Here is a 13,033-nt window from a genome sequence, read left to right as displayed (position 1 = left end):
CTGTACATTTCAATTAAAGTAGTATGTAAATGATGAACGTATGCACTTTAAAATTAATTTGTTAGGATGAGATCATAATACTTTTTAATGCTTTTGTTTTGCCCAAATCTTCAGACCAACTCAATTTCGTAAATTTCGTTTTAATGAAATTTACACATCATATTTATAGTCGAATTTAAGGTTTTGTAGGGACAAGTATTATATTCCAGGGAAGCGAAATTGTTCAAATAGCAAAAGTCTAAGATTGGAAACTAGTTGAAGTTAGTTATAGAAGTTGAAAACAAAGATGAACTCTCATGCAATGATAACCGGTAGTTGTTGATATGACTAGCTATAACATTAGACATCGCTTTCATCTTTATTATATAGTTACAGTTCTTTATCCCTTTTAGCCTCATTAATTTGCCCCTCTATTCATTGCAAAACTATCGTTAAAAGTAGCAGTTAACAAAAAAGTCAGCTGAGCTAGTCGTCAATTAATATACCAATCTATATACCCAAACTTGAAATTATTGAACAATAAGCTTTTTAAATTGTTGAAATTGGTATTCATGACCAATTCTAAATAACTTATATTCAATTCAGGAGTCTTCCTCTCTCTATTCAATGGGTGCATTGAGGAAAAAACTTTCCTCTATTCACATATCTAACATTCTGACACGTGGCAATGGTGCCACCACTGCCTTGGGGTTCTAAAATCACGTCCTGCACGTAGATTTGTCTGCAAGGAACGGTTCTGCTGCAGTCAAATTTGATGGCCACTTCTGAGGCACTTGTTCCTCTGATGTTTTGGTATAACACATTGCTTAATTGCACACCTGAGTCCTGCATGTCGTTGCAACAAACATGGTTATAATTTAACATTTTGATTTTGATGGACATGAAAGTTGAAAACTTGGTTACCTGTTCTTGACATGGCTCTGCTCTATCACAGTAGTATTGATCTATGATTATGGGATTTGTCACGTTTTGCATCGCTATATTCAAAAATTTGATGTTTCTTGCGTAACCAGAACCTCCCTGTGTTGAGACAAAATCAAAAGATATGAGAATGAAAATGGAATTCTTTTTTGATGTTTTTGACATTATTGATTATATTATAGAAAAAAAAATGACTTTTGTCTCATTGTGTCCATGTTATCTCTATTTATCAACAGGGAGTGTGATCAACATTAATCATATTTCCACACCCATTAATTGGGTGAGTTGACAATAAAATAAGAGGAAAAATATTTAAAGAAATAAACTATTTATATAAAACTTGTGACAGGGCTTGTTGGGTGGTTAAGGAAGATAAGAACCAACAAAGTGGAAAATTGTCAACCTTGATGCACTATTTTCCTCACCCACGTTCCAATTCTTGCATCATTCGTCAACTTCCCAATGTTTCTCTTATCGGTTTTACGCCTAAATTTTGGCAATTTGTGTTCATAGTGTGAATTTTAACCACCCCAAAAGGCCTTGAATTTAGGTAAAGCCAGAACAAAAATTAGACGACAAAAGTTGAAAATTTGAAATTCCTCTTTTTTCAAATTTTATTCTAATTTTCTAAACCTCTAATATCTTTGCTTTCAACTTTCTCAGAAGTTGTGAAATGCCTAACAGCCTAAATTTCAAAAGCTGAAGACCAACCCGTACCTGCCAAGTCTTGATTCTCACTCCATTAGTCGTTCCTATTAAGGTTGCCCTGTTCACTACCACATTGGACACTTCAGCTTCTGAGTTATCAGCTCCCAAGCTTCCGATGCTACAAAACATTTTTTGTAACAATTTTAATCAACCAATGTAAAATTGATCCAAATTCCAAACATAATTTCAACTTGTATGTGGTGTAACATATTCATGTAATCATTGTTATAACCTTATTCCATGTCCAGGTCCGCAGGTGATATCTGTGGCTCGAACGTTTTGGGACCCACTTATTATTGAAATACAATCATCACCTTCAATAAACAAAATTGCAAAAAATTAGAACTTTCGACCAATTGTTTTTTTTTTTTTTTTTTTTTTCATTATATATATATATATGTGTGTGTAGTCTTGGTTCTCACCTGTTCCAATGTCACTGTTTCTTATGGCAATATTTTGTGTCTCTGCGACATGAATTCCATCAGTATTGGGGCTATCCCCTGGTGCTCTAATGACAACATTTGAAACAATAACATTGAAGCATTTCTCAAATGATACGTGCATTTGTTGTGCATCTTTGAATCTCAGGTTGGTCACTTTCAAATTGTTGCATTGAAAGAAAGTCACGGCCTATGCAACAGATTTTTTTGCATCAAAAGTAAAAGTCAGTTAGGGAAACAGAACACCTTGCATATAATTACAAAACCTTATGATATGACGAATATTATCTTACTTTTGGTCTTGGTTCGTCTTTGCATGGCTGTTAGAAATGAATGTCAGTAGTCAGAATCACAATAATATAGCCCAATACAAATGAAATTGGAAGAGAGACAAGTTCAATGATTTATTACAAGGTCAGTGTTGGCTTTGCAAGAGTTTTGCCACCACTTTTTCCCATTGCCATTGAATGTGCCGCCACCACCAACTCTGAAATTTGTAACACTATCAAACATGATCCAGTGTAGTCTATCTTCTTGGTATGCTGACATTTGAGTCCATGCCTCGATTGTTCCATAGAGCTTACATGTTGGATTAGGAAAATAGAAGAATTACAATGAATTAGCTTGTGAAGATGGTAGGAAAAATTACCTAATTTCTCTCTAACAATTACTTGTGAACATATCTTACCATAAAGGCAGTGTTGGGTTGGCATGGACCAGAAAATGTTATTGGCTTAAGACGATAGATCCTATTTTCAGGTACCACAAGGATAGCCCCTCTAGAACATGCTTCATTCCAAGCCTTCCCAAATGCCTTAAGAGCAACAAGAATAGTTAAGAGAAAAGAAAAGTGAGAGAGATTGAGAATGGACCAAGTTTACGCATAACAATGTTTGATCTGTGTATTGATAACATGTTATGTTATTGTTACCTGGCTGTCATCTCTTCCATCTGCTTTGGCTCCAAAGTCATCGACGCTAACTGTTCCACGAGGCCTAGAAGAAAGAGGGATGGCTCTATTAGCCCTTGTTATGAGACCAAAATGTTCATGTTTTGTTCTGATCAATCTCCCATTATGCACAGGGTAGTAGTGTTGAGCATTTTTTGTTTTATAAAGTGATTCCTCTGTGTAATAGCCATTACATAAGACTAATGAAGCGAGGACAATGAAAAGCGTTTGAGGAGACATTTGGACGTTTCACTTTGTGAGAAAAGAACAAACTGAATGAAGGGAAAGAGTTAATGCTGAAAAAGAGTTTTTGTGGCAAGTGCCAAATGACAAGCTAATGCTATATATTTATAGAAAAAAAAATTAGAGCTGCTTTTCTAGAGAGAGAAATGGGATCAATCGTGAGTTAGAAGCAAAGTGCACTAATTAGAGAATGTTCTTCGTTGTTGAGTATGGAGAAGTGGATAATTCGTAGGTAATATTAGCTACATTTTATTCAAGTATTGCATCAGCCAGCCAATCAATTCTTTCAATCTTTCTCATTCTTTAAAATTTAACTCTTACATATGTTTATCTTTTGGAAAGAAAAAACAATCAGTTTTCAGAAATTTTTTTATGTTTTACATTTTTGGGTTATTTTTCAAATAAAGACAATGATATAGTTTTTATTATTTAAATTTAAATATTATCAATTTGACTTGAAGATTAAAATAATGTCAATAATTAAATTTTATATTACAATTTTGTTCTGTATACAAAGAACCCATGAATAAAAATATTTATCTACAAAATACATAGTAAATTAAATAAAAACCTATATATATATTGTACGTACTTTTAAGTTTTTATATCAAATTAAATCAATATTTTTAAGCAGTTATTTAGAATTTATATTTCCTTTAATTTTTTAATCAATATTTGAAGTCCTTCAATCAATATTATATAAAATAATATATTTATAAATTATTTTTAAAATAATATTACATCTGATACTTCATATTTAAAACAAACAGGTACTTTTTTTTTTGTTTCTTTGTATAAGACCCCTTTTTTGTTCCCAAATATTCGCATTTTTTATTTTGATTTATATCTCTTTACCTATGTGAAATATAATTTTTTTCAGAGAAAATTGTAGTGAGAAGTCAATGTTAATCAGCGTTATTTGTTACAACAAAAAAAAAGCGTTATTTTCCCATGATGCGGTATGGAATTGGTAAGTGTCCACTCGGAGTAACTTGAATGCTTCTTCCCCTTTTAAGGAGCCAACAACCACGTTTTAAACCAAATTTTTTTCAACTCTTTGACTTTTTATGGTTGCAATCTCTCTCTCTCTCTCCAAAAAGGGTAATATTCTTAACCATAATTTAAACCATAGCCAATAGCTAAATCATCTGAAGCAGAGGAGTTTCGGAAAAGGGAAGAGAAGGTGTAAATTGTGGCAATATGATGATGGGATTGCATGTGATTTATGAGTGAAAACTTGGCGTAACGTGCAACAGAAATACAAAACCGAAGCAATTAAACATAGGTACGGGGTTACTTCCCAGATCATTTATAAGCGTGTGAGATGAAGGTACCACACTTACTGCGTATATGCAGCCGCGTTAAATCTTGGGGTCAGCTATCTTATCATTTAAAGTGCCTTCAACGTAGTGAGGAGATTAGTCACTGCTATTGACAATAGATACTTCAAACAAAAAAAAACACTTACCGTGTGATTGTTGTTTTAGCGTTTCATAATATATTTTCACGTCAATTCTATCCGAATATAGAAAGTTAAAACTACTTGCATTCAATTTGACGTGAAAAATCACGTTATTAACACCGAATCAAACACGCTATAAGCCCATAATCTCAAAATAGTGCTATCTCACACTCACCCAATTACGTTATATCTTGCACCTGCTCTTTTCGTTAGGTTTGTTTGGTTCCAAATTTGGTACGTAGACGCAAACCAAATTATCCAATTCAAACCAAGTGCACCCCATAACCCAATAAATAATGCACCATGAAACATATAATATACTTGTGGTTGAAACATGTGGAGAGGTTGATACTTACAAAAGTCATGTATGTGAGTAAGTAAGGTAGACTGCACAATCTGTTGCGGAAAAACCAAAGAAAATGTTGACAAACCCATATTTGTTTGGATAAGAACAAATATATATTTAAAATTTTAATAATAACCTACTCAACTGATTAGTGCTGTGACGTGACAATATTATCCTACACAAAATCGCCTAGTAGTAAATCAATGTGTAGGATGGAGTATTAACTTTTTTATAATAAAACAAACTTTTTATTCTTTGGCTCAAAAGTTAATTATGTAGCAAGACTTTTTACAGAAGTAGACTAGCCAGAAATTCAGTTGGGCTAACTACATTTGGACCAATCGTCTTTACAGGCTTGTCTAGCATCACCCAGATTCTATTAGATCAATAATATATTGGGCCATTGTGATTCATTATTCAATCATGTTGGGTTGTTTGTCAAAATTATATGTTTTGTAGCATATTTACAAATACACTTAAAATAAATTGTATTTGTGATATAATATGATAAGAGAAAGATAGAGGAAAACTGAGAGTATCAAATAAGTGTTCATAATATTAAGGAGTCCATATATCAATATATAATGAGAAATATTAATAAAACATTTTTATAAATACACTAATTGACACTTTTTTTTTAATATTTTTTTATCATCAATCAATAATAATAAAGATCGTGTTAAATAATGTGTTTAATATAAAGCGAATTGACATAATTATTCTCAACAAAATCAAATCTACTTTATACCCTATAGTATAAGAAAAGGAAACATGTACAACAAATTTGTCAACTAAAATAGAAAAAGAAAAAGAGAGAAAAGTTTGAAATGTAATAAATAATAAAGTAAAAAGAAGTGAATACAAAATATGATTTTGTATAAATTGTTGTATCTTCAGCATATACCTTTCTAAAACTTCCAGGCTGAAACTGAGAAGAGAGGAATTTTGTCCCAACAAATAAACAAGCATTTGTGCTTCTGATGTATGTGGTATCTTGGTACATAGCTTTGCAACAACTTTGATGCTAGCCAAATCCCATAAGGGCTTATAGGTACCCTCCCAAATCCTGCCAATTCAAGCCTTGGGATCCATGTCACAAGTTTCTCATGCCTCTCCTTTCTCTCAACCCCTTCACATGCAACAATGTTCTTTATCTCCTCCCCAAGCAACATCTTCTCCATTAGGCTTCTCTCTACTAATGTTCTAGAAGTGGAAGCTTCCAAGCAATCAAACAGTGTACCATAAAAGTCCAAAGCTTTGTACACCCTCTCTGTCAAACTAGGCCCATTGACATTTGATTCTTGCTCAGTGATCACCAACACTCTAGGTTGGAGCTTCCACAGGCCATTGAGAAAACACTCCATCTTATGAGATGGACATGGAGAAAAAGGTGAAAGTGCTGAGTTTGGACTTGGATTCATCTTCTTCTTCTTATTCTGTTTGGAAAGCATCTCAGCAAAAATCATCTGACCCCTCATCTTAACCATGTCATCATCAGCTGTAGCCAAAAGAGAGTGAAGCTGAAGCACACAACTAATTGCAAGAGGCTCTCCTCTCTTGATAGGCAATTTCTCAGGGTCAAGGCTCTCCAAATTGCTAACAACAGGATTGAATTGGAAATAAAAATCCAACCTTTTAGCTTCAGCTCCAAGAAGCAACTCCATTTGCTCTAACACCTCCTTCTTCTCATGTATGGCTGTGATAGTAATTTTCATACATGGGGTGTTTGGTGAATGCTCTTTCAAACCCTGCATGAGCCTAATCCATTGAAAAGCATCAGAAGATGGACTGAGATCAAGGACATTAATGGCTATTTCCCCTTGCATGGCTTCAATGATGGCTTGATTTGTGATCAGGTATGCAATCTTTAAGAAGGGATACAAATTAAAGAATTGTTGCCTCACAAATTCTTGTTCAAGAGTTGATATTGTTTTTACCAAACGCAGAACTTTTGGTACACCACGCAAATTTTTGGCCACTTGGCAATATGCTAGTGCCTCGGTGAAATAAGTGGCAACTCGTTGCAGTGGATCACCATTAGGGGAAGCAAGGCGAGAGAGATGGTACAGTGCAATATCTGCACCATTGATGTTGCCTGATTCAGTATACGCTGCACAGTCTTTTAGAAGATTTGCTAGGAGTATGCCCTTGGATTCCAAGTTCATCCTTTCCACTACCTGTTGGTACAGTGGACCTAACATAGAATAAAAATATATTATACACTAATGAGCAAAAGCAAAACACCCTTCTTGGTACCTGAAAGATAGAAAACCTTTGTCCATTTTCCACCTTGTAATGCAACCATCTCATTTTCCTTCCCTTTTTAATGCAACCTTAATTTATTTTCATTACAATGGTAATATAAGACTTTGTTAGAAGTTAAGATTTTTCTAGATACTTTAAGAAAATATTAAATATTTATGTCTGTTTGTATCTTAGTTGCATTTGGTGTGGTTAGGTATAATTAAGTGGAAATCCATATTTCAAGAGATTTGTTTGTTGCTTGGACAAATGTTTAGGTAAAAAGGAGTGTTTATCTTTATTTTGTGGAGATTTACTGTAGCATATGATATGCATATCAGAAATCTCTCTTGTCATATATTTGATGTAATGCAACTCTACGGAGAGTGTGGAAATGAATAATGAAATTGTGTAACCACTTTTCTTCCTTTCATTGAAACAAAAAAAAAACCAGAAACTCAACTTCTCTGTTCCAGTTTTTTCTGTTTCAACTTCTCTGTTCTGGTTTTTCTTAACATGGTATCAAGAGCTCCATTGATCTTTTAGGGTCTATGAGGGAGAAAGAAAAAAAAATCTGAAAAACAGAGGGCCTGTGAGTGAGTGAAAACCAACCAGAAAACCTGTATCAGAACACCCACCAAAACCAGAATGGCTTCCGGTAGCAGCTCTTTACCTCCACCTCCAGTTTTTGCTGGAGAAAATTATGATTTGTGGGCTGCAAAGATGAGAACTTATCTCAGAGCTCAAAGTTTGTGGGAAGTGGTGGAAAATGGAAGCAATCCAGCTCCTTTACCAGACAACCCAACTATGGCTCAGATAAGATTTCACAATGATGAAGTGGCTAAAGAAGGCAGAGCACTTGCCATCATACAAGCAGCTGTTCATGACGATGTTTTTATCAAGATTTTGAATCTTGATACAGCAAAAGAGGCTTGGGACAAACTCAAGGAGGAGTTCCAAGGCAGTGAAAGAACAAGGAGGATGAAGGTGCTGAATCTGAGAAGAGAATTTGAAGCAATCAAAATGAAGGAGTCTGAAACAGTGAAGGAGTTTTCTGATAGGCTCTCTAAGGTGGTTACACAAATCAGATTGCTAGGTGAAGAACTTAGTGATCAAAGAGTTGTGGAGAAAGTCTTGGTTTGTCTTCCTGAGAGGTTTGAATCAAAAATCTCATCTCTTGAAGAAAACAAGGATTTTTCTCAAATATCACTTGCAGAACTTGTGAATGCTCTGCAAGCTACTGAACAGAGAAGGTCTTTAAGAATGGAAGAAAATGTTGAAGGTGCTTTTGCAGCTAACACCAAAGGCAAAGATCAAGGCAGCAATAGCTTTGGTAAAAAGCCATTTGGTGGGAAAAAAGGCAAAGGGAAAAAGGAAGAAGACAGAAACAAAGGAGGAGCTTGGAAGGAAAAGTATCCACCTTGCCCTCATTGTAAAAAGAAAAATCATACAGAAAATTTTTGCTGGTTCAGACCTGGAGTCAAATGTAGGGCATGCAACCAACTTGGCCATGTGGAGAAGGTCTGCAAAAACAAAGTAAAGCTCCAAGGACAGCAAGCTCAAGTTGCTGAGCATCAAGAACAAATTGAGGAGCAATTATTTGTTGCTTCTTGTTATTCTGTAAGCAATAACAAAGAAGCTTGGCTCATAGACAGTGGATGTACAAATCATATGACTCATGATGCTAGCATTTTCAAGGAACTTGATCTGTCATACCTCTCCAAAGTCACCATTGGCAATGGAGAATGTGTTGATGTCAAAGGCAAAGGAGTTGTTGCTGTTGAAACTCCCTCAGGTACCAAGTATATTTATGATGTTTTGTTTGTACCGGAGATAAATCTAAACCTTTTAAGTGTGGGGCAAATGCTTGAAAAGAATTATGTTTTGCATTTTGAAGATATGAAGTGCAAAATAATTGATCCTTCTGGATGTGAATTAATGACTATTAGAATGAGAGATAAAAGTTTTCCAATAGAATGGAAACAAACAGCCATGCATGCTTTTCCAAGTGCAGTAAATGATTCTTTCTTATGGCATAAAAGACTTGGACATTTTAGCTACTCTACTTTAAAGCGTATGAGTTCAAATGACTTAGTTAAAAATCTGCCTGCAATCCAAGATAATGCTAATTTGTGTGATGTATGCCAATATGGAAAGCAAAGGAAACTACCATTTCCAAAAGAAGCTAGCTGGAGAGCCACTGAAAAATTACAACTTGTACATACTGATGTGTGTGGTCCAATGAGCACAACATCTTTAAATGGCAGCAAATACTTTCTGCTATTTATAGATGACTATACAAGAATGAGTTGGGTGTTTTTCTTAAAGAAAAAGTCAGATGTATTTGCCAATTTTCTGAAGTTCAAGTTTATGGTTGAAAATGAGACTGGACTTCAAGTTAAAAGACTAAGATCCGATAATGGAACTGAATACACAGCAGGAGAGTTCAAAAAATTCTGTGAGCAGGTTGGAATTCAGCATCAATTAACTGTTCCTTACACTCCTCAACAAAATGGAGTGAGTGAAAGGAAGAACAGAACAGTTATGGAAATGGCAAGGTGTTTGCTCTTTGAAAAGGGCCTTCCTAAAACTTTTTGGGCTGAGGCTGTTAATACTTCAGTATACTTACTGAATTTGTTGCCCACTAAAGCCTTGAAGGGTAACACACCATTTGAGGCATGGCATGGAAGAACGCCTTCAGTAGAGCATCTCAAAGTTTTTGGTTGTGTGTGTTATGCTCTTGTTCCAGAAGTGAAAAGAGATAAATTGGATCAGAAATCTGAAGTTGGTATTTTCTTGGGGTACAGCAGTTACTCTAAAGGTTATAGAATTTATAATCCAGCAACAAAGAAGATTCTTGTCAGCAGAAATGTCAAGTTTGATGAGCTATCTAGATGGAATTGGGAGAAATCCAAAGCAGAAGCCTCAAACAAAAGGCAACTTGAAGTTGACAATCTCCAAGAACAAAATTCAGAAAGTGAAGAACAAAATTTGGATGATGATGATTTTCCAGTTAGAGGCACAAGAGATCTAGCTGAAATTTACGAAAGGTGTAATGTTGCTGCACTGGAACCAAAAGAATATGCTGAAGCTGCTGAACTTGAAGGTTGGAGAGTTGCTATGCAGGAGGAGATGAATATGATCGAGAAAAATAATACCTGGCAGCTTGTGGACAGGCCAATTAATCAAAAGGTAATTGGTCTTAAGTGGGTTTATAGAACCAAACTTAATTATGATGGTTCTGTAAACAAACTTAAGGCTAGATTGGTTGTTAAAGGCTATCATCAACAGTATGGAGTTGATTTCTTAGATACATTTGCTCCTGTGGCAAGACATGATACAATCAGAATGCTAGTGGCATTGGCAGCAAAATTTGGTTGGAAGATCTATCATTTTGATGTGAAGTCAGCCTTTTTAAATGGTTTTCTTGAAGAAGACATCTATGTTGATCAACCTGAAGGTTTTCAAGTTAAGGGAAGTGAAAATAAAGTCTACAAACTCCATAAAGCTCTTTATGGGTTGAAACAGGCACCAAGGGCTTGGTATACCAGAATTGATAATTACCTTTTGCAAAAAGGCTTTGAAAGAAGTGAAAATGAAGCTACTCTGTATGTAAAAAGGTCCCAGAATGAAGTGAAGCTCATTATATCATTATATGTTGATGATATGCTGGTCATAGGGAGTGATTTTGATTCCCTTAGACAATTCAAGCATGATATGGAGAATGAATTTGAAATGTCAGATTTGGGACAAATGAATTATTTTCTTGGAATGGAGATATACCAATGTGATGCAGGAATCTTCATTTCCCAAAGAAAATATGTCTTGGAGATATTGAAAAAGTTTCATATGGAGAAATGTAAACCAGTGGACACTCCACTTGTTATAAATGAAAAGCTATCACTTAATGATGCTATTGCTAAAGTTGATGCTTCTTTATATAGAAGCTTAATTGGAAGTTTGTTGTATCTCTCAGCCACCAGACCTGACATAATGTTTGCTGCTAGTTTGCTGTCCAGGTTTATGCATTCCCCTAGTCAAGCTCATTATGGTGCAGCAAAACGAGTTTTGAGGTATTTAAAGGGTACAACTGATTATGGTTTGTGGTTTCTACAAAATGAGAGTGGAGAGCTTCAAGGATATGCTGATAGTGACTGGGCAGGTAGCATAGATGATTCCAAGAGCACCTCTGGCTATGTTTTCTCATTTGGGAGTGGTGTCTTCACATGGAATTCAAAGAAACAAGAAGTAGTGGCTCAATCCTCTGCTGAAGCTGAGTATATTTCAGCTGCAGCAGCTGCAAATCATGCTATTTGGCTTAGAAAAATTTTGTGTGATGTGAAACAACATCAAAATGAGGCTACTATCATATGGGTTGATAATAAATCAGCCATTGCAATTGCAAAAAATCCTGTCCAGTATGGTAGAACCAAACACATCAAAGTGAAATATCATGCCATCAGAGAAGCAGAAAAATCAAAGGAAGTCAGCTTGAAGCATTGCAGCTCTGAGAATCAAATTGCAGACATTATGACCAAAGCTCTCTCAAAGAGCAAGTTTGAAATGCTAAGATCTAAGCTTGGAGTATGTAAGAAAAATCTCAAGGAGGAGTGTTAGAAGTTAAGATTTTTCTAGATACTTTAAGAAAATATTAAATATTTATGTCTGTTTGTATCTTAGTTGCATTTGGTGTGGTTAGGTATAATTAAGTGGAAATCCATATTTCAAGAGATTTGTTTGTTGCTTGGACAAATGTTTAGGTAAAAAGGAGTGTTTATCTTTATTTTGTGGAGATTTACTGTAGCATATGATATGCATATCAGAAATCTCTCTTGTCATATATTTGATGTAATGCAACTCTACGGAGAGTGTGGAAATGAATAATGAAATTGTGTAACCACTTTTCTTCCTTTCATTGAAACAAAAAAAAAACCAGAAACTCAACTTCTCTGTTCCAGTTTTTTCTGTTTCAACTTCTCTGTTCTGGTTTTTCTTAACAGACTTCTATATTCCTGTTTTCTGCGAAATTCTCTACAACTCCTTGTTCTCTTTCTTCTCACTACGCCTACATTTGAGAAATTCGGTGAAGAGTAGGAATAGAGAGAGATATGTCAACAACACTCTCTAATAATTTCTTACAAAAATATTCTATCTATTATTAGATGGAAATCATAAATTTTAGCTCTACTTTTTAACTATCACTAAATTTGAAATAGTTCATTAAATGAGATAGATTTTTAATAAATTTTAAAAAATAACAAAAACAATGTTAAAAAGAAAATATTACAAAGAGTACGTTGTGAACATTCCTGGTAGAAGAGATCGTGTTACCTGATTGGTCCATAAGTTGGAGTGACAACTGACCTTGCATGTACCCCCAACAACCTTGCTCTCAATATTTTTTTACTGGCTTCTGGAATTCATTTGAATATAGATGAAGAATTCTTAGAGTCTTGGTTTAATGGATTAATGAGCCAAGGAGGTCTGCATATGGATTCTAATGTTGGGCTTTATAGGGATGAGTGTGTGATAACTAAAGTTAAAAGCTTTTGTCGTGATCGGCTTTATGCATTCATGTGGCAACAATAAAGGAAATTGATTTTGTGGGTATAATTTGTACACCTCCTCGTGCAACTGAAGATTCTGGGATTTCTAACCACAATTGTTTTTATCTTAAAACCAAATTAGCATTGTGATTGCTGCCCAAACTGATTCCATTGAAT

General features: G+C 34.8%; 3 protein-coding genes across 3 annotated transcripts; 1 reads left to right on the top strand and 2 right to left on the bottom strand.

Annotated features, from left to right (window-relative positions):
• Positions 1–466: 466 nt before the first annotated feature.
• Positions 467–3,357, bottom strand: LOC109798951 (polygalacturonase). Its single transcript, XM_020359399.3, has 9 exons — positions 3,001–3,357; positions 2,758–2,883; positions 2,481–2,648; positions 2,363–2,389; positions 2,052–2,259; positions 1,862–1,943; positions 1,639–1,747; positions 904–1,020; positions 467–825 (listed from the first exon to the last, which is right to left on the bottom strand). Exons 1-9 carry the CDS (start codon positions 3,256–3,258, stop codon positions 604–606), a joined length of 1,317 nt encoding a protein of 438 aa, XP_020214988.1. The 5' UTR covers positions 3,259–3,357; the 3' UTR covers positions 467–603.
• Positions 3,358–5,977: 2,620 nt separating this feature from the next.
• Positions 5,978–7,374, bottom strand: LOC109798539 (GRAS family protein TF80). Its single transcript, XM_020358867.2, has 2 exons — positions 7,326–7,374; positions 5,978–7,263 (listed from the first exon to the last, which is right to left on the bottom strand). The coding sequence occupies exons 1-2, from the start codon at positions 7,372–7,374 to the stop codon at positions 5,978–5,980; spliced, it is 1,335 nt and encodes a 444-aa protein (XP_020214456.2).
• A 584-nt stretch (positions 7,375–7,958) lies between these two features.
• Positions 7,959–12,210, top strand: LOC109798576 (retrovirus-related Pol polyprotein from transposon TNT 1-94). The gene has a single exon (XM_020358899.2). The coding sequence runs from the start codon at positions 7,959–7,961 to the stop codon at positions 11,925–11,927; it is 3,969 nt and encodes a 1,322-aa protein (XP_020214488.2). The 3' UTR covers positions 11,928–12,210.
• The last annotated feature ends 823 nt before the right edge of the window (positions 12,211–13,033 follow it).

This window comes from Cajanus cajan, chromosome 8 (genome assembly GCF_000230855.2).
Source record: "Cajanus cajan strain Asha chromosome 8, NIPB_CcT2T_4, whole genome shotgun sequence".
Lineage (NCBI taxonomy): Eukaryota > Viridiplantae > Streptophyta > Magnoliopsida > Fabales > Fabaceae > Cajanus > Cajanus cajan.
This window is presented reverse-complemented; position numbering and strand designations above follow the sequence as displayed.